This window comes from Mauremys mutica, chromosome 1 (assembly GCF_020497125.1).
Source record: "Mauremys mutica isolate MM-2020 ecotype Southern chromosome 1, ASM2049712v1, whole genome shotgun sequence".
NCBI lineage: Eukaryota > Metazoa > Chordata > Testudines > Geoemydidae > Mauremys > Mauremys mutica.
Window position 1 is genome coordinate 340,865,171 of NC_059072.1, and position 27,538 is coordinate 340,892,708.

A 27,538-nucleotide genomic window follows, 5' to 3' on the forward strand; every position below is an offset into this window, starting at 1 on the left:
ATAGAGCTTTCCTGGCTCCTTTCCTTTCAGGAAGTCCTGACTCCTGCTCACAGTTTCAGTGGCTTCTGTTTCCTCTCCTCCTCCTTGTTAAGTAGCAGAAGCCCACAGTTGCTGGCTCCTCCTCCTTATTTCCATCTGCTTCCAGAGGTATCCAGGCTTTCTAGTGCAAACAAGGAGATGGATGGATAGAAACATTAAAGGGATGCCAGCAACAAGTCACCTGCTAGCTCTTACTTCAGTTGAGTGAACTGGACTCAAAGGAATTAAAACTTCATTGGCTTAAAATGTCATGTTTCTCATAACACCAGCAATTAAAGTGCTTCCTCATATCCAAGACTCCTCACAGACACACACAGATAACCTACATTACAGGACCCTAACTGGGGGCTGTGTGGGCCAATGGGCCAAAATCTTGCAGAGAGTAAAATATTCAGAGAAAAGGAAAAGTGCATTGTCAATGCAGAGATCCATCTAAGAATAAGGCAGAATGGGAGCAATGCAGAAACTCAGAAGATTTACATAGAAGCAGAGAGGCAAAGGCAGATGAATTGGTGATTCTGCTATTTAAAAATCTTCCCTTTTCTTTCAGTTCCCACTCCCATCCCCACTTGGAAATGCAGAGGGTTTTATATTGGAGCCACCAGTGTCTTTTTAAAAAAAAAAAAAAAAAAGACTACAAAATAGTAGGCAAAATCTGTGACTGATATAAATTGGTCTAACACCATTGATTTCATTGGTGTAATGCCAGTTTATGCCTGCTGGGGATCTGGCCCAATATTATGTTATCAGCATGTATAATATGCACCAGGGCCGCCCAGAGGATTCCGGGGGCCCGGGGTCTTCGGCGGCGGGGGGCTCTTCCGTTCTGGGACCCGCCGCCGAAGTGCCCCGAAGACCCGCGGCGGGAGCCCCCCCGCTGCCAAATTACCGCCGAAGCGGGACCCGCCGCTGAAGTGCAGCCCGGTCTTCGGCGGTAATTCGGTGGGGGGGGGGTCCCCGCCGCGGGTCTTCGGGGCACTTCGGCGGCGGGTCCCGGAACGGAAGGGGCCCCCCGCCGCCGAAGACTGGGCTGCGCTTCGGCGGCGGGTCCCACTTCCCCTCCCGCCCCAGCCCCAGCCCCAGCCTCTTACCTCCGGTTCCCTCCTCACCCGGAGTCTCAGCGCCTCGCCGGAACAGCCGCAGCGTGCGGCCGGCGGGGCCTGAGCTCCGTCCCGCTCAGAGCCGCGTGGTGAGGGGGCGGGGCTGGGAGCTCCGGGCCGAGCGGAGGGAGCTGATCTCAGCCCGGAGCTCCCAGCCCTGCCCCTTGACCACGCGGCTCTGAGCGGGGCGGGGCTCAGGGGCTCCGGCGGAGACTCGGCGCTTGATGCGCTGAGGCTCCAGGAGCGGGGCGGAGGTGGGAGCCTCCGCTGTTCTCTTGGGGGCCCCTGCGGAGCCCGGGGCAAATTGCCCCCTTTGCCCCCCTCTCTGGGCAGCCCTGGTATGCACCACCCCCAAAGAGAACAAAGTGTCCCATTAACATAGTAGACTGATATACAAACACTGTGTAGGGCTCACTTTCCTCACCACTGACATTCACCCAGCTCTGGATTGAAACATGGCAGGTATACATTTTTGTAGGCAGAATGCAGTTAACTGAGTTAGAATTTGGACAGAGTTAACACTCTACTCTTTTCAAAAATGCCATGGGGGCAGTTAGTAACTACAAGTGGTCCAGTCCTCTATTTTGCACATCATTCAACAAGGCCATTTGGACAAAGCATCACTGTCATGTGCGTCACCTTGGAACCATATGCTTATAGGGCCTGATCCAAAGCCCATTGAATTGACGTCTTCAATTGATGTCAATGGGCTTTGGATCTGGTCCACGGTTCCTGCAGCTGCTTGGCTAAATGCCCCTTTACGATTCTCCAACTGTAAAGGGCCATTGTAAAGACTCATGATCTGAGATAAACACAGATTTTCTCCCATACAAATAATGGTGCAAATAGACAATAGGTTTAATTACTGAGGAAAGTTCCTTCTCAATAATAAAAAAAATGTTCTCTGCAGAACTCTGCAGAGTTCATTTTTTCCTGCAAATATGAACCACCGTTGTTATTTATTGGTTTATTTGCTCCATCTCATTCTCAGTCTGTAAACACTTGGCACCTCTGTTTAGAACAAGTGTTGTTTTGAAGCCGGGGGGACCTCAAATTGGCAAGCGCCCTATCCAGGTGCCAAGTCACATTCTTGAGTACTGAAATGAGCTTCCTTAGGCAATGGTTTTGCTATACTGACATTCCCAGAAAGGAACCTTCCGTAATAAGAGCAGAGCCCTCAAAAACTCAGTGCACATGTGGAGAGCTGAACTTGGGGCAAAAAAATCTATGATCTTTAGGCAAGGTAACTATAGCAGGAACGCTTGGAAATAGTGACCATAATACAATAGCATTCAACATCCCTGTGGTGGGAAGAACATCTCAACAGCTCAACACTGTGGCATTTAATTTCAAAAGGAGGAACTATGCAAAAATGAGGGGGGTTAGTTAAACAGAAGTTATAAGGTACAGTGACTAAAGTGAAATCCCTGCAAGCTGCATGGGCGCTTTTTAAAGACGCCATAATAGAGGCCCAACTTCAATGTATACCCCAAATTAAGAAACACAGTAAAAGAACTAAAAAAGAGCCACCGTGGCTTAACATCCATGTAAAAGAAGCAGTGAGAGATAAAAAGACTTCCTTTAAAAAGTGGAAGTCAAATTCTAGTGAGGCAAATAGAAAGGAGCATAAACACTGCCAAATTAAGTGCAAGAGTGTAATAAGAAAAGCCAAAGAGGAGTTTGAAGAACGGCTAGCCAAAAACTCCAAAGGTAATAACAAAATGTTTTTTAAGTACATCAGAAGCAGGAAGCCTGCTAAACAACCAGTGGGGCCCCTTGACGATCAAAATAGAAAAGGAGCGCTTAAAGACAATATAGTCATTGTGGAGAAACTAAATGGATTCTTTGCTTCAGTCTTCATGGCTGAGGATGTTAGGGAGATTCCCAAATCTGGGCTGGCTTTTGTAGGTGACAAATCTGAAGAACTGTCACAGCTTGAAGTGTCACTAGAGGAGGTTTTGGAATTAATTGATAAACTCAACATTAACAAGTCACTGGGACCAGATGGCATTCACCCAAGAGTTCTGAAAGAACTCAAATGTGAAGTTGCAGAATTATTAACTAAGGTTTGTATCCTGTCCTTTAAATCGGCTTCGGTACCCAATGACTGGAAGTTAGCTAATGTAATGCTAATATTTAAAAAGGGCTCTAGGGGTGATCCCGGCAATTACAGACTGGTAAGTCTAACGTCGTTACCGGGCAAATTAGTTGAAACAATAGTTAAGAATAAAATTGTCAGACACATAGAAAAACATAAACTGTTGAGCAATAGTCAACATGGTTTCTGTAAAGGGAAATTGTGTCTTACTAATCTATTAGAGTTCTTTGAAGGGGTCAACAAACATGTGGACAAGGGGAATCCAGTGGACATAGTATACTTAGATTTACAGAAAGCCTTTGACAAGGTCCCTCACCAAAGGCTGTTATGTAAATTAAGCTGTCATGGGATAAAAGGGAAGGTCCTGTCATGGATTGAGAACTGGTTAAAAGACAGGGAACAAAGGGTAGGAATTAATGGTAAATTCTCAGAATGGAGAGGGGTAACTAGTGGTGTTCCCCAAGGGTCAGTCCTAGGACCAGTCCTATTCAATTTATTTATAAATGATCTGGAGAAAGGGGTAAACAGTGAGGTGGCAAAGTTTGCAGATGATACTAAACTGCTCAAGATAGTTAAGACCAAAGCAGATTGTGAAGAACTTCAAAAAGATCTCACAAAACTAAGTGATTGGGCAACAAAATGGCAAATGAAATTTAATGTGGATAAATGTAAAGTAATGCACATTGGAAAAAATAACCCCAACTATACATACAATATGATGAGGGCTAATTTAGCTACAATTTAGTCAGGAAAAAGATCTTGGAGTCATCGTGGATAGTTCTCTGACGATGTCCACGCAGTGTGCAGAGGCGGTCAAAAAAGCAAAGAGGATGTTAGGAATCATTAAAAAAGGATTAGAGAATAAGACGGAGACTCTATTATTGCCCTTATATAAATCCATGGTACGCCCACATCTCGAATACTGTGTACAGATGTCTCCTCACCTCAAAAAAGATATACTGGCACTGGAAAAGGTTCAGAAAAGGGCAACTAAAATGATTAGGGGTTTGGAGAGGGTCCCATATGAGGAAAGATTAAAGAGGCTAGGACTCTTCAGCTTGGAAAATAGGAGACTAAGGGGGATATGATAGAGGTACCCGGTATATAAAATCATGAGTGATGTTGAGAAAGTGGATAAGGAAAAGTTATTTACTTATTCCCATAATACAAGAACTAGGGGTCACCAAATGAAATTAATAGGCAGCAGGTTTAAAACAAATAAAAGGAAGTTCTTCTTCATGCAGCGCACAGTCAACTTGTGGAACTCCTTACCTGAGGAGGTTGTGAAGGCTAGGACTATAACAGCGTTTAAAAGACAACTGGATAAATTCATGGTGGTTAAGTCCATAAATGGCTATTAGCCAGGATGGGTAAGGAACGGTGTTCCTAGCCTCTGTTTGTCAGAGGGTGGAGATGGATGGCAGGAGAGAGATCACTTGATCATTGCCTGTTAGGTTCACTCCCTCTGGGGCACCTGGCATTGGTCACTGTCGGTAGACAGATACTGGACTAGATGGACCTTTGGTCTGACCCAGTACGGCCGTTCTTATGTTCTTATGTTCAGCTGTGTTGTGTCAGACACCTTTGACTGTAGTGAGAGATTCATCTATATAAGGGGCATTCAGTGTGGGGAGCAGTATGGGCCTGATCCAAACCCCATTGAAGTCAGTGAGAGTTTTTCCATCAACTTCAATGGTTTTTGGATCAAATCCTAAAAGAATTTTAAATAAACACATAGATTGGATAAGATATAAACAGCTCTTGGCTCACCGTGCAGCCCTCCGGCCTGGCCTGCTCCTCCTCACTCTGCAAAGAGAGAGGTGTCACTTCCTGGGTCCAGCCACATACAAAGGGTTTCCATATCCTCCCCTATTAGCTAAGAAAAGGGACTGAGTCATCTCTTCCAGCCTGGAGAGTCATAGGTCGGCAACATAGGAGCTGATGAGAACAGTAGTTAGTTTCCTGCTTAGGAAATATTTCATTCACTGTAGCATTGATTGTTAAAGTTATAACGACAGGAAAATGGAATGATATGTTAATGCAAGATTACAGGGCATCCATTAGTGTCCTCTCTGTCAAGTTTGTGTTTTCCTTAAGCACCTTTCATCATGGTAGCTAAGTGCATTTTGAAGACATCATTAAAGACATGCAATTTTTGTACCATCACCCCAGAAGAAGTGCCACATTGCAGAGGATGAAACCAGCCAAATCAAGGCTGACAATAGAGACAGCACTAATGTAGGCCTTGTCTCCATGAGAAAATTTATATATAGCAGTTTGGAGCTGGTTTTGTTAAATTGGTGCAATACCTGCGTGTGAATGGCCTTAATGTGGTTTAAAAGTGAATTATCTTGAGCTTAATTTGATTCCTTACTGGTTGAAACTAAATCCATATAAACACTAGACCAAAATACAAGTGTCCATGAGAAGGCTTTGCATTGATTTAACTCAACTGGTTTCTAAACCCGTTTAGTCAACTCAGTGCCATTGTCTTGTGAAGACAAGGCCTTGCTTGCGAAATGTCTCATGAGGATGAAGGGAGGATACAATGATGTAGAGAGTGATTGTTATTGGGACCCCCCCACTACACCCCAGCTGTGCATTCTGATCCCATAGAACACCCAAGAAGAGGAGCAGAAAAAGGGGTAACAGTGCTGAGGAAGCAGCCCTCTGTCCTTCCATGCCCCTGAGAGACAAACAGGGCCGGCTCCAGGCACCAGCCGAGCAAGCTCATGCTTGGGGCGGCAGATTCTAAGGAGCGGCATTCCCTCAAATCCCTTTTTTTTTTCCTTCGCCGCGTCAGCCGCCCCACAGGTTTTTTTCTTTTTTCTTTTTGGTTTGCCGCTCTGGAAGAGGGGAGCGCCCTGCTAGGAGCAGGCTGCGCCCTCCGTCTGCCCCAGCTGGTGCCAGGTCTGTAGCAAGCCTGGCAGGGCAGCCCATGTCCTTCCTACCCTGCCGACCGGAGCGGCACGGAGCCCTCCCGGCAGGCGGCGCGGTGGAAGCCTTGGCCGCCCCCCTTCTCTCTCCGGCCCCGCTCCCTCCCCCTCTCCCCCACTGCCCAGGCACGTCTGCAGTGCCCAAAGTCCCCCTGTACTCGTGCTCTGGCCACCCTAAAAGGGTTTTTTTTGCTCTGCCGCTCCAGCCGCCCCACAAGTTTGCTTTTTTTTTTTTTTTGCTTCGGTGCTCCAGCCATGCCGCAGCCAGAGACAAAGCAAGATCCCTGTCATCTCTGTTCCCACAGGTGGAGGCAACAATATAGTCCACAGAATATAACATACCTGATCATGCTGAAGATGCAGTGCCTCATTGAGCTGTATATTACTACAGAGTAACTACCTTCAATTTCATGTAATATGACTGTGAAAATGGCTGATAAATTATTATAATTACAAATAAAAAGCCAGAATACACAGCATGACTATAGGTGGCTTGCTCAAAAGCTCTCAGGGTGGCCTAACTCTCCTCCCACTGAAGTCAATTGAAGTAGGCCGGTGCTAAGTGCTTTTGCAATTCCCGCTCTAAATGTCTGCTTGTACTGGCCTTTTTTAGAAGATGTCATCACAGGCTCAAAATAAGATGATCTATGTTACTAAAATAAGATAACACTGAAAAATGTCTCATGTACCATCCTAGCAATGTCATCTTAACATTAGTTGATTGTCATTCTGTATACATAAGCCTCTGAAAAATCTGGAAAGATTAAAATTAGATAAAATTAGCAAGAAGAAACTTTAATTATACAAATCTGACTCTTTATATTTCAATTTGCCACTTTTTCTTTTAAAACAGGTTGTGATCTCATCCCAGTCCAGTACCTCAGATGGGGTGATCCTGAACCAATAGCAGCAGTTGTTTTTTCCTGTCTGGGTCTACTGGCCACCCTGTTTGTTACAGCTATATTCATCATGTACCGCGATACCCCAGTTGTCAAGTCATCCAGCCGAGAACTCTGCTACATTATTCTCGCTGGCATCTGCTTGGGTTACTTGTGTACTTTCTGTCTCATTGCAAAGCCTCAACGGATTTATTGTTACCTTCAAAGAATTGGCATCGGTCTGTCCCCGGCTATGAGTTACTCTGCCCTAGTAACTAAAACCAATCGCATTGCAAGAATTCTAGCTGGCAGCAAGAAGAAAATCTGTACAAAGAAACCTAGGTTCATGAGTGCCTGTGCCCAGTTGGTTATTGCATTTATCTTAATATGTATACAGTTAGGCATAATTGTTGCCCTTTTCATAATGGAGCCACCAGATATAATGCATGATTATCCAAGTATCCGAGAGGTCTACTTGATTTGTAACACCACCAACTTGGGTGTCGTAACTCCCCTTGGATACAATGGATTATTAATTTTAAGTTGCACCTTTTATGCATTTAAGACCAGAAATGTCCCGGCTAATTTCAATGAAGCAAAGTATATCGCCTTTACAATGTATACCACCTGTATCATTTGGCTGGCCTTTGTGCCCATATATTTTGGTAGCAACTACAAGATAATCACCATGTGTTTTTCTGTAAGCCTGAGTGCCACTGTGGCCCTCGGCTGCATGTTTGTGCCAAAGGTGTACATCATCCTCGCTAAGCCAGAAAGGAACGTACGCAGCGCGTTCACCACGTCGACCGTGGTCCGCATGCACGTAGGGGACGGAAAGTCATCTTCAGCTGCAAGCCGTTCAAGTAGCCTGGTCAACCTATGGAAAAGAAGGGGATCGTCTGGTGAAACTCTAAGGTAAATTTTGCTAATATGTGAGTGTTTGGAGCGATTATGGTCTTCTGAGTGTGGAATAATACTAGTGGGAGGATAAATAAGAGCCAATTTAATTTATTTCACTTCTGCACTGGAATGTACTTCACCTAGGATTAGCAGATATGCGCTCCTGTGTTATCACAGTTTCATGGTAGGTCTGTTTCAGGTAAAAAGCTGCCTATGGGTGAAGACCATTTTTGACTAGCAAACCAAATATAAGCAAACATAATTACTAGCTTGAAAGAATCAGCTGAGTCAACTGCATGTGTGTTAAAGGGAGGGAAATAAGATCAAAAAAACCAAGAAATATAAATTATTACATTTTCCTGAACATGTTCATTCAAAATCTCTTGCACTGTGATGAAAGTCATAGCCACTAACATACTGTATTTATATCTAGTCACAACAGTAAGACAACAGAATTGCTGCTAAAGCTACATACCCAGAGATGAAGCTATCAATACAAATAGGGTCATTAGTAGCAACTCTTAAGCCTCCAGGGATTTATTTCATAGGACTATTCTATCCCTTCTCTACCATTCTCTTGTTTTCCTTTCTCCTATACACTCTTCCAGTCTTTTGCCCTCATCTACCTTTTCTTCTTTTTCCTGATACGTTCTCTTTTTCCATCCTCTCAGTCTCCTCAATTCCTGCTGTCAACAGGTTACAATCTTGCAACCATACTTCGTCCTACCATTGACCAAGTACTACTTCCCAATGAAGCATTTGCCCTCAATGGTCATCAAGAAAACATGCGTATTCAGGGTACAGGAACGATTGTAGGTGAACAGCAGAAGGAGAGACAGTCTGGCCTTGGAGATAGACTAGGGAAGGTTCATTTACTTTTTTTGGTCCTTACCACTTGTGGCATGGTTGCAATGAGACTGATTTCAGCTGGCTAAATACTGCTAGGTGAGAAAAGACCTGACTATGTAAAGGTGCAGAAAACATACCTTTTCATTCCTTAGCTGTGTTTGTATTGCATTGAAATTACAGAGGGACAAATTCCAATCCACACTGAAATAAATGGGAGCCAGGGCATGCATTTTAGGGCTTATGAATTGGATGCCCTCAGAAATGCAGGCCCAATGGCCATTGAAATCAGAGGGAGTTTGCTTCTGTATGCTTCTTGATGCAGGTCAGGGTCAAGCGCACATTTTAGTACTTGTGCCAGGTGGAAGGAGGTGCAGCTTTTGCCAAAGGAACCCATGCTTTTGTCACCTCAATTATTACAGTGTACTCTGCGAGGCGACTGCTTAAGACCACTCTGAAATTTCCGCTAATACAGACGGTGCCTGTCTGTGAAGGGTTATGTTATGAAAGAAATATGTTACACGGGCACACTGGGATCAACACTCACTTCCATTTCATTTCCAGGTGCAATTTAAGATGTGAGTTTTAACCTGTGGAGCCTTAAATGAATTGAAACATGGGTACTTCAGATACAGGCGCTCTCCATGCAATACCTGGGCAGTTGAGAACATTCAAAGTGCTCAAGCTAACAGCTCCATGGTTTGTCTGTAAGTGTGTTCAAGGAAATTGTTCTCCATGAAAGAGCCTCAGCTGTGGAATATTCTTCCTGCTTTGGATCATTAGAGTCCAAATGTGTTGATATTCAGGTCAGGCTGCAAGGCCTATTTCCTCGCCCAGGCTTCTTCTAAGTAGTAGGAAGCAGCAGCTGGTTTGGTTTGGCGGAAGCTCTTAGTTTTGGGGGAGATCCAGATGGAAAAGTTTGTTGGATACTGACCTTAAATTACTGTTGTGTTTTTAACAGTCGATACACATGTGCCCTGAGCATTGAATTCTAGAAAAAATCACAACAAACCAATAATTTGTTCTTCTTTATTGTTACTATCTTGCTGGTAGTGAGCTGGGCTCCATAGAGCACTCAGAATGCAATGTATGTATATACAAGAAGAATATGCCCCCAAACTATCAGATTGACATGTCTGTTTGAAAACGGAACTAAATTAAGCTGATTTACAGTAGGGTATAAATTAACAGCAAGTCCATTTAATCTGAATTCTAGGGGGACATATTTCCTTGATTTGTGAGGAGCATGGATAAATGACTTCTAAAATGTATGAAAGCAGACCTGCAGGTGAACCCAACTAGAATAGCTCCATTGAGGTCAACAGAGCTATGCCAATTTACAGCAACTGAGGATCTGACCATGAATTAAAAGGGCCAATAGAGTCCATTAATCCATCAGAAACTTTCTCTGGGTCAGGCCTTTTTTTAATACTTTTTGGGGTTGCATTTTAAATTATAATATTAAATTCACAGGGTAAATTTAAGATTCCACTCCTGAGTCTACCCAGGTCTGATGTCATCTCCAAGGTGGAAAAGAAAAGCGCTCTCAACTTTAATTCTGCTAACTATACTGTATGAACACCTTTTTATTTAATGGCCAAACACTTCTCAATAATAATATGGTGTATAAAGTAACATATTTCAGAGAATAAATCAGTACTATGTTCAACGATTTGTTTGGAACCTATTCAAGTCAACACTAAAGTACTTGCAATCAAAGAAAATATGCACCAGAACTACATGACATATTTAAATAGCATAGAGGGGTTTTATTTAAATAGGGAGTGAGTCATTGTTGAGTTTTTAAGGAAACATGCTATTTAAGTCACCAGTGCAAGGAAGGGCCCCTATCATTAACATTTTGCTTCTTGACACTAATTTATACCACAATGTAGTGTTCCATCAAATTATTGTCAAACAGATAATGCCATGGCTCCATTCAAAGCTTTCACGTCAGCTGCAAAATGACAGATAAAGAGACTGCTCTTGCCTAAATAAAGTAGTACATCTGTTAGAATCCTAAATGACTTTTTGCATAGGGTGCTGTTCAATTCAAAATCTCAGAAATACCATGGCTATATACTGAAATGAGCATTCAAATGATGAAATATGTAGAGAGTGCTACTTACAAAAATATTCATTACCCAATGAAATGAAATTCACTTTGTGAATTTAATGCGAGCTCTTCTGATTTTTCAGTATCCACCCAAATAAATTCCCTCCTCAATTAAAAGAAAAGATCATGTATCAAATCAATGCACAACATTAATTGAAGCAAATCCACAAAGATGTACAGCACATCATAGCCAGAATCAAAGCCGCACAGCCTACTTATCTTTCATCTAATCTTATTTCTGGATTTCTAGAGTACTTAGTCACCATAGTATCTAGGGGACGAGAGATGGGCAAACTGGTTGAGAAAAAATGAATACCATATTCTCTCCAAAAGCCTCTGCAATTTTTAGCACAAAACATCAACCAAACATTTTTTTAAGATTCTGAAATATTTGGTTGAAGTTTCTCATCCTCATTTTTCATGGACGTCCATCCCCCAGCCTGGATGAAACCACATAATGTTTCCACAAAATCTACTCTGGTAGCATTCCTAGCTGGAACCAGAAGCAAAAGCTCTGGAATATATCTACTATTGCACAGAGATTGCAAAGATGGTTAGCTAAGAAGACTAATGGCATTTTGGGCTGTATAAGTAGGAGCATTGCCAGGAGATCGAGGGATTTGATCATTCCCCTCTATTCGACATTGGTGAGGCCTCATCTGGAGTACTGTGTCCAGTTTTGGGCCCCACACTACAAGAAGGATGTGGAAAAATTGGAGGGAGTCCAGCGGAGGGCAACAAAAATTATTAGGGGGCTGGAGCACATGACTTATGAGGAGAGGCTGAGAGAACTGGGATTATTTAGTCTGCAGAAGAGAAGAATGAGGGGAGATTTGATAGCTGCATCCAAAGAGGGGTTCCAAAGAGAATGGATCTAGACTGTTCTCATTGGTACCAGATGATAGAACAAGGAGTAATGATCTCAAGTTGCAGTGGGGAAGGTTTAGGTTGGATATTAGGAACAACTTTTTCACTAGGAGGATGGTGAAGCACTGGAATGGGTTACCTAGGGAGGTGGTGGAATCTCCTTCCTTAGAGGTTTTTAAGGTCAGGCTTGACAAAGTCCTGGCTGGGATAAGTTAGTTGGGGATTGGTCCTGCTTTGAGCAGGAGTTGGACTAGATAATCTTGTGAGGTCCCTATCAGCCCTGATATTCTATGATTCTATGTTTCTATGGGCTAGTCTACACTTACCTGCCGGGTCAACGCGGTGAGTTCGACTTCTCGGAGTTCGAACTATCGCGTCTAATCTGGACGCGATAGTTCGAACTCCCCACGCGCTCCGGTCGACTCCGGTACTCCACCACTGCAAACGGCGGTGGCGGAGTCGACCTTGGAGCCGCGGACTTCGATCCCGCGGCATCTGGATGGGTAAGTAGTTCGAACTAGGGTACTTCGAGTTCAGCTACGCTATTCACGTAGCTGAACTTGCATACCCTAGTTCGACCCCCGCCCTTAGTGTAGACCTGCCCTATGATTCTATGATTGGAAGTGATGTGCCAATGGTTCTGTTATATCCAATTTCTTAGGTCTGAATCTCATGGGAAAGTTCATTCAGCAGTACATTTGTGTCTGTACCTATCCCTTAAAATGTACATTCCCAAAAGCATACAGGCATGTTTCCTTATGCCCAGCTCTTACTCACAAATACTGTGATAGGTGTGCATTCATCCAAGACCTCCTCCTTAGCTCAGGCCTGGGCCATCACTTGCTCATTCATTTTCCTTTTGAAGGGTGATTTTTAGCTCTCCTTGTCCCCAGAGCTGGGGAGGTCTCAAATGCTCCTTCCCAGTTGCCTCCACTTAGTCCCACCACACCCAGATCCACTTTTTAAAAAGATGGTGAGAGGTAAGGGTAACCATCTCAATGTTTCTGCAACCTTTTCAGGCAGCTGCTTCTGTCCTAACTGGCCACACCCTCTGTGATGATGTAGGAGCCCACCTGGGTGGAACTCCCATCAGCAGTCACACAAGAGACAGGGTCAATTGGGAGCATAAAATGTACACAAAAGCCACAAACAAACAAATCAAGATTGGCCACTTACTCATGGTGACACTGATTATTATGGAAAGTGAGGGTCCATTTTAAAAAAAGCATGAGACATACTGTAAAGCTAGTTGTAGAGATAGTTACATAGCAGGAGTATGTACATAGAATGGTACATAGTAGTCACTCAACAGCTGCTGATGGTAAACTAACCATGTGTTTCAACTCTTCAGCACTTGAAACTCTTCACCCATCCAGATCTGAACAGCAAGATAGAGCCTGTAAACAAAGAAGGATTCCAATTAATCTCTGCTTCCCATATGTAGAAGTCCACAGACAACTTGCAGATGCTCTTAGCATTAAAGTTTAATAACAGTGTGGCAGTGATATCTTGCATTACTAAAACTTCATTAGCACATTGCTTAGATTTGTAGATTCATGCATACTAAGGCCCAAAAGGACCATTGTGATCGTCTAGTCTGAGCTCCTGTATAATACAGGTGATAGGACTTCCCCAAATTAATCCCTCTTTGAACTGGAGCATGGCATTAGAAAAAACATCCAATCTTGATTTTAAAATTGACAGTGATAGAGAATCAACCATAGTCCTTAGAAAGTTGCTCTAATGGTTAATTATCTTCACTGTTAAAAAATTGCACCTTATTTCTAGTCTGAATTTGTCTAGATTCATCTTCCAGACACTTGTTCTTATCATACCTTTGCCTTGGGTCAATGTCAGGGTAGCAGGCCTACAAGTTATTCTGGTCATCCCATTTACCCTTTGTAAATATTGGCATGACATTAGTTTCTTCCCATCATCTGGAACTTCCCCAGTGTTCCAAGACTTCTTGAAAATAAGCATTACTGGTTGAGAGAGCTCTCAGCCAGCTCTTTCACAGCTCTTGGATGCAAGTTACCCAGACTTTCTAATTTTTAAAATGTCTAGTTTTATTAGCTGCTGTTTAACATCCCTTCTGAGTTCCTGGTAGAATGAAAAGTTCATTATGCAGTATTCTTAAAGGATTAAAATTAAACTGCAGTTTTCAAAGAAATTAATAAAGTATATTTTGTGATGTTTTCTCCTGATCTTTTATTATATTTGTCCACAATTTGTGAATTCATAAAATTCAGTAATTCACTATGGGATTCCCAATAATTGGTGTGACTTAGTGAGATTCTACTGATGCAAATGAATTGTGCAGTATTTTGAGAGTATTATTAATGAGTGTGATTAGTTGTTGTTTGTATTTCACTCTGGAGATTTACAGCATTACAACTAGAGACTCTTTAAATGTGTTTGTCTTTGCTGCAGTACCCTCAGCAAAGCCAGTGCATCACAATGAAGAAATCAGTCCTCTTTTCCACAGCTGCTGAGACAAAGCAACTCTTTTAAGAGACTCCACTGTCATATAAGAGTGAATTGTTGCTATTATTTGTTATTTTGAAGACTCTTGAGAGTGCCCTGAGTTTCCAGCCAATTGGGAAACCAGCCCATTCAAGTCAAGTATTTGTCATTGAATCCTGGCATTATACCAACCTGCTGTAGGATAGAGTCTACTATAAGCAATATTTTAGCCATTCATATAGTCCAGGTAGCAGATTTTGAGTGGTTGGAGGACAAGTCCATGAACCAGTGGACAGACTCTGAGACATGGACCTCAAGCTGTTGGGTTAGGTGCTGTCAGTATGCATATTCACCAGCAATGCAATGCCAGTGATGAGCCAGAGAGCGATTCAAATTCTATGTACCTTACTGAGATGAAAATCCTAAGGGAAGTAAAAGGACTTTTACCTGATATGGAACTGTTTAGCCGAGGAAAGAAGACAAGGCCATGCTGTGAAGAACATAAGACAGAATGATGCAGCAGGAGAAGATAGTTGATCCTTGCTGAAAACTGGGCCTTGTTGTTTGATGGCAGGCACTTGTTTTCCATATCCCCACTGAGTAAGAAGTTTGTTGTGTGAGTCGGCTACACCTTAATCTGTCAGAACACAAGGCATTTATTAGTACCAATGCCAATTTGCAAAGACACAGTTCCTGTCTTGATTAATCTGAGGTGTGGACAAGTTCTTGAACACATGTATAATTCTTTCCCAAGACCCAATTAGTTGAGGCATTTTTTGCCTACCAATGTTTTATGTCAGGACATAGTCTTTAAGAATCAAGATCACATCCATTACAACCAAAAGGCTAAGAAAATCTTAGTGGTCTGTTGGACTGAAAAGACTGATGAGTTAATAGGTACATCAGCTGGCAAGATAAATCGATAAATACAGAGATGACCTTAAAAGAGCACTTCTTACACATAGAAATAACAGGCGTTTGGAATTTTATAGATTATTTGTTTACAGTTCTTACAAATTGTTGTAGTTCTACTCAGACTGGTGTTCTGGCCCAAACACAAAGGTACACCTCTATCCCGATATAATGCTACCCGATATAACACGAATTCGTATATAACACGGTAAAGCAGTGCTCCAGGGGGCAGGGCTGTGAGCTCTGGCGGATCAAAGCAAGTTTGATATAACGCGGTTTCACCTATAACACGGTAAGATTTTTTGGCTCCTGAGGAGAGCGTTATACCAGGGTAGAGGTGTACTAAGAAGGTGGTAGTTTCACTATGTTAAGATCAGTTATAAGGATGGCTCCAGAGCCGCTTGTTATGACCTATCCCTACTTTGGGTCACTATATTGACTACACACACCAAAAGGGTTGTATGCTGTACTCATTTAACAACAGAACAGGTTTGAAAGATGACTGTATATATTAGGTGAACATTGCAAAATGCTGAAAAGAAATGTGATTATTCATAATTCAGACAAGAGCTTCCTGACTTTTAGAATGTGGATGATGAGAAAATTTAAAGGAAAATTCTAGTGTGGTATATAAGATGATATACTAGTTACTATAAATAATTATAAATAATAGTAAATCACTTTAAAAAACATTTATCTTCAAATATTTTTAAAATTCAGTCACAATTAAATGTTCTTTATGTCTCTGCCACTTACTATATTTCCCTGAAAAATTAAGAATGTTCAATATCAATAGCATTGTAATTGCCACTGGCTTGAGTAGTGATTTTACTGCCCACTGACACAGTATGCTGTGATTGACACATAAAGTACAACCTTTAACAGACACACATTTCTGCTCATGAGAAGCAGTTTCTCTGTTAGCAGTTTCTAGTGGTTAGATTTATCTTCAACTCCCTGTCAGCCACAGGACTGATGGCTCCATGAAACTCCGGCTGCATTTTCACCATGTATGGTGTTTCCCTCCATAACTACTAGAACATCTGTGAGATGTGAATGGCATCTCTAATTAGTTGCATTCTCACATAGAGAATTTTAGCCGTCTTTCATAGCCTGCCTTTTCTTCTACTAATGATCAGAGGTCAGAAGCAGAAAGCCTTTCTGTAGGATCTATCTTTGTGACTTAGGAGAAACCAGCCCTTAAGAGATAACACAAATAACACGTTCCCAGAGATGACTTGATGTTCCAGAGACAATACTCTTAGAGTAACTGTTAACTGCTGAAGAGAAGTGAAGAACTATAATGGATCACAAACCCATATGTTAGTAGAGGCAAAGTATGACTTCACTGCCACTGTCAATGTAGTAAATATAATGGAAATTGCTCAATAAAATTACTGCTTGAAAATGGAGAGGAGAATGCAAGAGATGCTAAGGATACTTTTTATTGGAAGAGAAGTTTAAATTGTGCAAATACAATTGGAGGAGCAATTTAAATTATGCAAATGCTAGTTGCACATATGTGATTGCAGTAGTTAGTTTTTTAACTATAGCATTCCCAAAAAGACTAAGGGCTAAAGCCATAGGGGGCATAAACTTGTTTAGCTCAATGAACTTGAATGGAGCTGTCAATTTACACAGCTCAGAGAACAATTTTGACAGAAGGAAAAGACTATGACTCTTCAAAGAAAACAGTCATCTCTTTGACTGGTTTGATTGCACTTACTAATTGCTCATTTTCCAAACAGATAATTTGGAGCTGTCCTAAATTCGTATACCACAAAAACTGAGATCTGGAAGTTGTTGAATGGTTTGAGTGATTCAGTTCTGCATAGATAATTTACTTTGGTGTCTTTCTGGGCAAGTGTGATAATGTGATTAATTAAACTTCAAGGTTTGTAAAATAATTGAGGAATATTTTACAAAACTCTCTGTAGGGTATTAGGTCTGAATTATTTTGATGAATTGCTGCTAAAGCACTCCATCTGTATAATGTATTGATCTTCTTGAATGCTCTGATTACAATGAAGTTTAATTTGTGTGCAATGCTAGAGTTGTTTGGGGATTTTTTTCTCAACTTAAAATTTAATTAAAACATTGTTGATAGATTGATATAAATTGTTTGGCTACATACACTGAGTTCACTTTCTGGAATTATTTTTGTTATTAAGACTTTGCATTGAGCATCATAGCTGAGTTGTACAAATTAAGTTACATACAAATTTCCTGCCAACTTTGACACACTATGCGCTAGCAGGTAAAAGAAAGTCTCACCTTTATATCCTCATGAAGGAAAAGAGGAAACAAAGAAGGTGGGCCCCTGCAGTATTGCTCTTTTAAAAAAAAATTGGTTACTATTTTGCCTCATAACAGCATCCTCTGTTTTTCTAATTTGCCATCATTGCACTAACCCACAAATTCCACTGAGCTGCAAGTAATCGTATGAGGATGGCACTTGTGCATGAATGCTGACCATAGATGCACGTTGACAGCAATAGGTAGCTATTGCCTGAACTTCTCCAAACTAGTTTAGCCCAATCTCTGGTTATTGGTATTAAATTGGAAACCCTTTAAAATCAGGCTTTACATCCATAAAACTTCTTTCATCTTCCTACAGTTTTAGTTTTGGGTACAGTTATATTTCTTTTATAGTCTGGTAATATGGTCCATGTGGTATGTCACCCACTGTTGAGGTTGGTTTACAGCACAAATAAGTTGACCAAAAGAATGCATTGCTCTGCAGTGGTTTTTCTCCTGCTTGAGAAATTATTGCAGTCTTATTTCTCCAAAATCCAAATAATGCAGTGGCAGAATAGAGCTCTGAAACCAGATTAGGAAGACTGAAAATTGAGTAAAGAAGTAGCAGATTAATAATACGTATAGAAAATAATTTAAAAAGGAAGAAAGCTGACTTGCTAGAAACATAGGATAGAGTTAAAACAGTGTTAATCAGAGAAGATCTTCCTTGCAGAGTAATTTACTGAATGCTGATCAACTGTTTTTGGTGATTTTTCCATCTGTAAATATTTTTGGATTCCAAACCACAAGACTCAAGTAGCTTGAAAATGTCTAGCATGTTGTAATGTTTAATTCAAAGCCAGGATAAAGCATTGTGCACTGTTCATTTTTCCTTATTTATTACTAAAAGTAATGAGGTCTTAGTAACGAGACACCCCCCCCACTGCATATATTATTATATTTTTATGGGAAAATGAGGTGAGAATACTGGCTTTGTGCATGGACTAGAGTGTGTAAAACAGCAAGGTTCTACTATTACCGGGATTTTGTGGGTAGGATGTCTTAAGATCTATCTTTTCAACAGCACCCCTAAAGGAAGAAGATAAATGGGAGCACTATTCAGTCTGCACTGACAGTCTGCTCTTTCCATCTACCTGTGCAATCCTCAGAGCCTTTGTAGATCTCTACATCAAGAAAAGTCATTTTAACTCACCAGTTGCAATTACATATGATTGCCTATTTATAACTGGCTATAAAAAAAAAAGATTGCACCCTACGTGGAAAAAAATAAATTGTAAACTTTGCGTTAAAGTAATTCTGTTTGTTGAAATTGTGCCACTAAGCAATTGTGCTTATATTCTGTTAAAAAAGCCCTGAACTGTTCAATAGTATACAACTTATTTTAGGGATTGCAAAACTATTCTAATATAAGGGAGTGAGGCCATTTTAAGCCAGTCACTGCATGATGGTACAGTATGAAGACATCCCATCAGGGTATGCAAGTTATTGCACTACTGAATTTCAAGGATTTTCGTGTGTTTTGTAGCTCAGTGTAGCAGATCAAGTGAATATATTAAACATTCTTCAGAGTTCTGTCTTTACCAGTTTAAAACTATGCAGAACTCTCCATGCACAAAATGTTTGTTTCTGTAATCTAGTGTGAAGGGCAGAGCGTATCCTGTTGCTGTGAAATGCAGAATCTTCATCATTTCCTGGTGACAGGGCCAGATAGAATTGAAAAATATTATGTGTGTATGAGCTGACACTGCTAAAATGTCTGGGAAGATGGAGGCTTGGTTTTACCCAAGTTTCTAGGTAAATTCCAAGCATAAATAGATTAAAAAGCACCATTAAAAGCAACTCTGGCAACAAAATGACAGCACTTCATCAATGCCTAATTATAGACTTTAAATCCATGGATTATTAACATTATATAATACTTTGGCTCTTCCTTACATGACACTTAACATTTAGGGATTTAAACATACCATGCTTATGGTTTGCTAAGAAATATACTCCATATGCACAGAAAACCAGAATGAGGCAGTCATTAATCCTGAAAATGTACAGAGAACAAACTGAGGGCCAGGTTCAGCAAAAGCACCTAAGCAGTAATTTTGTTTCATTGAAGTCAGTCCGACTTAAGCATGTGCATAAATGCTTTGCTGAATCAGCACCTGAAAGACACAAGCAGTCTTTTCGGGCCACATGATTCTGCAGGCCAAATTTTGCCTTCCTTTCACATGGATACCAGAAAACACGAAACACGTGGCCAATGATTACCCCGAGCTCTGCCTAACCTGAAGAATTCTGGAGAGTCTGCTCTGCAACAGGAGTCATGGAGGGGAATGAAGGAACTTGGCCAATGAGCCAGGGAGCAATCGACATGTTCACATGCATGCTTCCCCAACATAGTTCTGACCCCTGTGCACAGCAAAAATGTAGTCAAAATCCTAGAAGGAAACAAATTCATGACTTTCTCCAAAGTGTTTACAACCAGATTGTAATTGTACCAATTGAGGTCAGGGGTTGCATCATTTTCCCCATAACTAGAATGCCCTCCCCCCACATGCTAAGACTATTTAAGCATTTTTCTAGACTAGAGTTCATGGCCCTGTTTTGACACGAGTTAGCTGATTGCCAGTCAGCTCAAATTCACCAACACGACTGTCAATCTCAGAGTTGACACTTCGCAAATGTTTGGACACAAAGGTATGTGATTTACTCTAGTGTGGAGTTAGGGTCTAATTCAGAGGCTTAATCAAACTGTTCAAATCTTGGGAGTCTGCAAAATGTACCTGGAACTCTCATGAGAACCAGTGTTCTTGCTACGTTTTAGTATCTTATACTTCACTCTATCATGAAATGAAGAGGTGGGTGAAATTTTATTTTTAAACTTCAAATATAGATTAATCAAACATTCCAGGAGTTTCAGAAAGTCTTGGTTTGGGTTCCTTTCTAGGAATGGTCTACTGCAAGGCTGTTTGTGAAAAAAGGCATATTTTTAACCATTTTGTCCATCCTAAAAATAAAGGCCACACCTGACTCCGTTTTTGTTTTTTTTCATTGTGCCAATTGAAATGTCACCTTTTCCATCCCTCCAGGCTGCAGTTTTATGAGGACATTACTGCTGCCTTGAGAAGGAAAAACGTTGATCAGAGATGCTGTCTTTCTCTGTGATTAATCAGGGCCAAGCACACTGTTGGCATTCAATAAATAATAACAATAAAATACCTGTATGGTAGTAGAGGAGCCATTTAAAATGCATGTGGAGAGAGATTTATATCAGTTCTCTAATCTCCTACCCCAGCAAATTATCCTTGCTTTGTGGTGCATGAACAATGGGCTAAATTCTGCAGTCCTATTTAATCCTTATTCAGGCAATGGAATTCAGAGACTGATAATGAGAAGGATTTTGAGACAGGGAAACACTGACATGATCAGAGACTGGTTCTACTCTTTTTAGAAAGCATAAGAAAAAACTAATGAATATTACAGAGAAGTAGATCAAGATCTTCTATTTACCATTTCTCATAATACACCAGGGATCGGCAACCTTTGGCATGCGGCCCATCAGGGAAGTCTGCTGGCGGGCTGGGACGGTTTGTTTACCTGCAGCATCCACAGGTTTAGCTGATCACAGCTCCCACTGGCCATGGTTCACTGTTCCAGGCCAATGGGGGCTGTGGGAAGTGGCGACCAGCACATCCCTTGGCCCACTCCACTTCCCGCAGCCCCCATTGGCCTGGAACGGCAAACCGCAGCCACTGAGAGCTGTGATCGGCTGAACCTGTGGACACTGCAGGGAAACGGACTGTCCCAGCCTGCCAGCAGATTTCCCTGAGTTGCCAATCCCTGTAATACATGATAAAGTGAGAGCCAATGAAATGTAAAGGTGGCAAATTCAAAACTGATAAAAGGAGAAAGTGTTTTACATAATCCTCAATTAACCCGTTTAACTCATTGCATCAAGATATTGAGGCCAAGAGCTTAGCAAAATTCACAAATATATTAGATATTCGTAGGGAAACCAAGAATATCCTAAGTCATTAATATTAATCTTTTTTTAATTTTGGAAGGAATAGAAACCTTCATGCTTCAGAGCATAATTCAAGCAGTTACCCCATAACTGCCTACTGCAAAGTTTCTTGCACCTTCCTCTTTGTAAGTGGTACTTCTATTCTGTTCTATTCTACAGAGGCCCCCTGGGTTACGCAAACCCAACTTAGTCAAATCTGCACTTATGGAAAAAGTTTCATAAGCTAGAAATAGAAGGGTTTTTTTGTTTTGTTTTGTCTAATTGTCAAGTATACGTTTCCGACTTATGCAAAATTCGAGTTATGCAAGGCGTTCCGAAATGGAACGCTTGCGTAAATCGGGGAGCAGCTGTATATAGGTTTTTATACCGTGCTCATAACCATAGTATCTGAGTGCATTCCAGTAGTGCATTAAGCAATGTGACTACATGTCTGGCACGTGTTATTCTCTCCTCCTCTCCCCAAAAGGTGAAACGTGTGCAATGGAGTGCCTTGTGGTAGGGTATTTTTATTATTCTTATTTATAAATATGCCTGATGCAATGTGTTTATATTAGACAAAGCAAGGCCAAAAAATGTGCCCTGCACTTGACCATTCTAAGTGCCAGAACTACATAGACCACTGGTCTGATCCATGATGGCAATTCCTATATTCCTCTTGGCTTTCCAATGGCTCAGTTATTGCTACTCTTCAATGGGAGTTTTATCTGAGAGAGGACTGCAGAATTAGGCCATTGTTTTCTTACACCTGAATATCCTACTTAGTGTTTTCTATCTAATATCATGATGGAGCACACACATCAACAGCTCACACTATATTATCATATTTTCTTTCAGCCTGCAAGCAAACTCTTCTCTCCATAATACCCTACTGATCACCCATAGAAAGTGCAGATCACCTTTAAATTCCCTCTCTAAGGTCAATGGGAATTTTGTAAATGGAGTGAGTGCAGAAGTGATCTGCATGATGGATTACTTTTGAAATTTCCTACTATTGATAGGATCGTATGGTGCATATCATTGTATATAAAACACTCCTACCTCTGGATGCAACTCACCTTTGTTCAGAAAACCATCAGAAAACCTATATGTCCTTATGCCCACAAAATATAGCTTAAGTGGTACATGGCCCTTGTACTGGCCCTCTGCATAGCAACAAATCTCTCCTACCCGTTCTGCTGAATGGAGTCATCATGATGTTCTATAGATCAGGTGCTTGTATAAAAAAGAAGAAATCATCTTGACAAGAAGTAGTTAAGTTGAACTTGGCTGTATTTATGACTGTATTTAAAGTGAAAAATAATTTTTGCATAGAACTTCTTAATGCTAACTGAAAAAATATATTTGAAGGGGTTTTTGTTTGTTTTTGCTTTCAGATTTAATATATTTTTAAAAAATTCTTTGCATTCAACAACTAGGACGAAAAACAAAACCTTTTATAGTATTTCCAAATAACGACAACATTGGGGCAAAATCAGGCCCCACAGTCACTGCTGTCCATTGGCACAGAAACCCTATATTCTACAGAACCTCCATGGTTCCACTGCATGCAAGCATGCAGACTCTACTGAGGCCATGCATAGAGACTCACAACTTTTATGTGCTCTTTGATGCTTTCTCTCCATTGTAACATGACGAGGACTTTAGGGAGCAGGTTAGGGAGAGATCTATCCAGGGGGTTCATAATGACATGAATACACTGGCAAAAATTAGTGCTGCATAAGCAATCATGAAGCAGATCCCTTCTTTCAGGTCCTTGAAGCAACCCTTGATCATATCAAGACTCCTTTCACAAGTGTAATTGGGTCTTAAAAAAACTATAATCATTGGGATCTCCCCAGCAGTCTTTCCAAGATCCAGCATCCTGATTATCACATTTATCATGGGACCTGGGGGACAGGAAATTATTCTGTTTTCTTTATCTGGGCTACAGGTGTCCCAGCCTAGGTTTCTCTCTATGACATCACCAATCAGGATTACTTATCTCCTCTTTTCTTCTGGTGGCTACGTTTCACCATTCAGCTCATAGTCAGTAGTTTGACCTCTAACCTCCCTGGGTTGCTCTTGGTCTTTTCCTCCTTCTGCCTTGTGGGGAGCAAAGTATCTGTTTTGGATACCAAGGTTAAATGTGTCTATATTTCTCTCCTGCATTTCCTGCCCCCTTTCCTCCAGGATGTCACATTCTTCCTCCTCTTATTTGCTCCTCTCTCGTCTGTGTGATTCAAACTTTTCCTACTCTGAAAACTTCTTTCTTTCTTTCTTTCTTTCTTTCTTTCTTTGAGCTAAGGTTCCTGTGCAGATGGAAGTACCTGTGTGATCCAATTTGACTCCCTTTTATATCTTTCAGTGATTTCAACTGCTGTTCAAGCCCCTCCACTTTTTCCTCCACTCTAGGAATCAACTTGCAATTCCGATGTATGTATCCTGCATGGTCTTCATTCATAATTGGGAGCACGGCACATACAGCACAATGGGTTACCTTGGAATCTTTGGTAGGGGGTCTTTATACCATTGTCGCGTCTTCCTTCAGGATGGTGCATGACTTGTTAGAACCTTTAAATAACACAAGATTTTGCTACACTGAGCACACCCCACATGACAGTCTCCAGCTCACTGCTATACTAACTTTTTGGCTGATCTATATTAATTCCTTCCTTTGCCACTCACTGTGGCACCGTTTCCCTACCCAGCATTTTCTGGAACTGCCACTCAAAGTACTGTTCTCTTTTTGCTTGCACTCAGATTGTTGCTGTCTTACTGCGTTGCTGGCTTTGGATTAGTCGTTTGCTACTTGGCTTTCCTGCAGGTTAATAAATTGGCAACAAATTAGCTATATGGTGATGTTAGTGATCATGTCATGTTAAGTAATTCGTGTCAGACCAAACAGATTTGCTTTAAAGAATTTTGCTAAACGTGAGTGATGCAGATCACGGCGTCTGACGATGGAATATCACAAGCAACTATTTAAAGAGAGGGGACCCAATTTTCAGTATGAGTATCTCTATGGGCTTTCTGAATCCCAAATTCAGGCATTTAAATGGGTACTTGAACCCATAGAACTTGAGCAACTAGGGTGAAATTCACCATTGCGCAGAGAGCCAGCATAAGACCTTTGCATTAAGTCCCATTGTAATTCTGTTTTGAGGACATAAGTGGTGAACAGGCCTTGCACTAGTCTCCCACTTAGGGATGAATCAGACCCTTGAGTACCAATTGCTCATCCAAGTGTGGGCTATGGACATTCACTCATAGTGTTAAATTGTGCTCAAGGTGTATCCAAACAGGGGTCAGTGTTCAGGCTTCACAAATGGAGAGAAGGAGTTAGATGCTGCAGCGATGCAGAGCTCAGTGGTTTAGGGAGGGATATTAAGGTAGGAATGAGAATTCAGGCCTTGTTCTTTGTGACCCAGGGAGCAACTAGTTAACTTCTCTTTGCTCCTTAATTTCAAATTCTCTTTCCCTTTATCTTCCATTTGGTCTGTGCATCTGATTTACCTGGTCCAAGTGAAACACTAGAAAGAAAAGGCTGGTTTGGTTTTAACTTTGCAGAATTACTCTGCTCCTGCTAGAGCAAAGAAAGTGCTTGAGCTCACCTGTGCACTGCTGCTTGTCTTGAGCACAGACGTGGAGGGCTTATGCAGCTTCTCCAACACCCCTAAGGCGGGCTGGTGCAATATTCACCATTGCAATAGCAACCTTCCCAAGTGTGGCACTCTGCACAGCAGCTGTAGCACAGGGTGGCAGCCGAGCACACAAATCACTTCTTTCTGTTTGCTCCTGTTGTTGTCATGATTTGTTAGGTACAAAGGCAGGAGGCTGGCCCAGCACAAGTCGGAAATAGAGTGTTTCACCCCAAAAGGGAGTATGGGAAATGGTGGGAGAGCTACAATGAGCAGGTAAGCAAACAGTGGAGTGGCCTGGGGGCAGTGTGATATGTCTGTGAGCAAGAGGAGCACCTCTGGGACAGTTCTGGCCCAGATCCTCTATCTGTAATGACTGTGCATCCCATAGAGTATGTCCAAAAGAAAAAGCGTGGCCACCACTGGTTTCCATGTTACGTTTGATCTGCAAAAATGCACCATGTTCATTTAGGTGATCGGAACCACTTGTCATTCATGATATTGTCATAATATGGGCCTCTTGTCAAGACAAACTTTAGACCTGATCATACACCCTGGGCCAGCCCATTAGAAGGTAACAATAAGCAGTGGTAATACAGTATCTAGTTGTCAAGTAAGTAAATTCTGAGTTCTATCTAAATGTGGGTCATACTTTATATAAAGGGTTACATTAATAAATAGCTTCTAAAGGGTTAATGAAGAGAGCTAGTTGGGAAAAATCGATGGAACTGTCAGAATTGAAATGTTTCATGGGAATGTATTGATGTCAACAAAATTGTTGATGGAAAAGCTTCACAATTATTCAAAATCAAAATGGAGCATGGCTTAATTGTTTAGTTTCATTTCAATGTTCTTGTTTTGTTTAATTTTGACTATTTCGCTTCATTTAGATTCTCGCATTTCATTTTGACTTTTATATTAAATGTTATTATTTTATTTCTATACTATGTTTAATATTATATTTATATTTGCTATGGGTAATATTTTATATGATATTATAATGTTTTTACATTAGTGAAATGAAACATTTCAATGATTTTTTCCCCTATATTTCCCAATCAAAATATTTCAAGATTTTTAATTTTCATCCTAGGTTGGGACAAAAACAAATACTGAAATGCTGGAATTTCCTGTGGGATGGAAATTCCATTTTCCAACCAGCTCTGTTAACATATGATTAATATGATAAATGTGTTACAGGCGAGTAGCATGTGTCATACATGGTTATAAGCACATCGGTAGAAGGTAGCATAGATGATTATAAGACATAATAATAAGCAACTGTTAGATTCTATTGCAGTCTATAACAATTTGATTTACCACTTCTTAAAAGATGTATTTAACCCTTTATAAACAACTTAGAATGTACCCTTAACGTAATACATGACCAAAGGGGTGAACAAAATGTACCTTTGGCTTTACTGATTTTTGTACCAGGGAGCCATCCTGTAATTGCAGGAAGACATTCCAAGATGCACACCGCATGATGTTCCCATTGTGTTTAACAATGCTCACTCAAGCACACAAGGCATGTGATTATAACAATGCACTCTCTAGGGATCCTGGCTGCTTAAATAATGTCAGCACCATTCATTCACATGTGGTTGTTCGAAATTTATCGACACCTGCTGTTTGTTTGTCAACCTGTCTGTGTTCTGCACTCTGTTCTTTGGGAATATTTTTAACTTGCATTGCCTGCAATTAGATTTGTTTTTTTTTCTTAAAAGCAAGTTAGAGTCTGTGAATAAGAGAGAATTGAAGAGGAAACAAGTGCATGTAAATGTGAAACAATTGTATTTCGTTTTACATAGTTTAGTTCCCCTTTTTACAAATACTTTACACATACATATATATAAACTAATGTATAAAACTGTATATCTATATATATATAAACTCTCCCTATATTTTATATCTTCACAGTGAAGAATCTATGTGCATTCCAGAGTATAATCCATCTGAGCCAAGTAGAGCTGAGAAAGAGGTTCCTGTGAAAGATGATGCCCTAATAGTCAGAAAGACTGGAAACTTTGTCAGTGTAATACTTCTATAGCAAGACTGTCATTCATAAGACCTACTCAAACAGTTAAGAATATTTGTTGTTTAACAGATATTAGATTTGTATTTTATGGCTGTGTTTTGTTGTCTCCAGCCATACTAGCCCAAGCTGTGGTTCTATCAGCTCTCAGAAGCTAACTTGAGCTGGAACTGACTAGGATGGGAGACTTCCAAAGAAAACATAGGTGCTGCAGAAAGCAGTGTAGGTGGTGTTCTTCCTTTTCAGTAAGTATCAAACCTGTATTTAGAGGCACAGTGATGCTTGAAGTCTTGAGGAAACATAGAAACACAGCTTTGATTAGTTTTGGATGATTAAAATATCCCATCAGATTTTTTTGTTCACAACTGTAGGGGGTACTGACCAAATTACAGTTACATCTTTTTGGTTTAAAATACCCCATGTTGTTTCAATTACACATTATTCACTTCTAAAA

General features: G+C 40.9%; 1 protein-coding gene across 1 annotated transcript in view; it reads left to right on the forward strand.

Annotated features, from left to right (window-relative positions):
• The window catches only part of GRM5 (glutamate metabotropic receptor 5), a 488,230-nt gene that overhangs the window by 449,749 nt on the left and 10,943 nt on the right, over window positions 1-27,538 (forward strand). Inside the window, exons 9-10 of the mRNA XM_045020200.1 lie at window positions 7,027-7,966; window positions 25,230-25,325. Coding sequence (XP_044876135.1) covers window positions 7,027-7,966; window positions 25,230-25,325 — 1,036 coding nt within the window. The remainder of the gene's footprint in view (window positions 1-7,026; window positions 7,967-25,229; window positions 25,326-27,538) is intronic.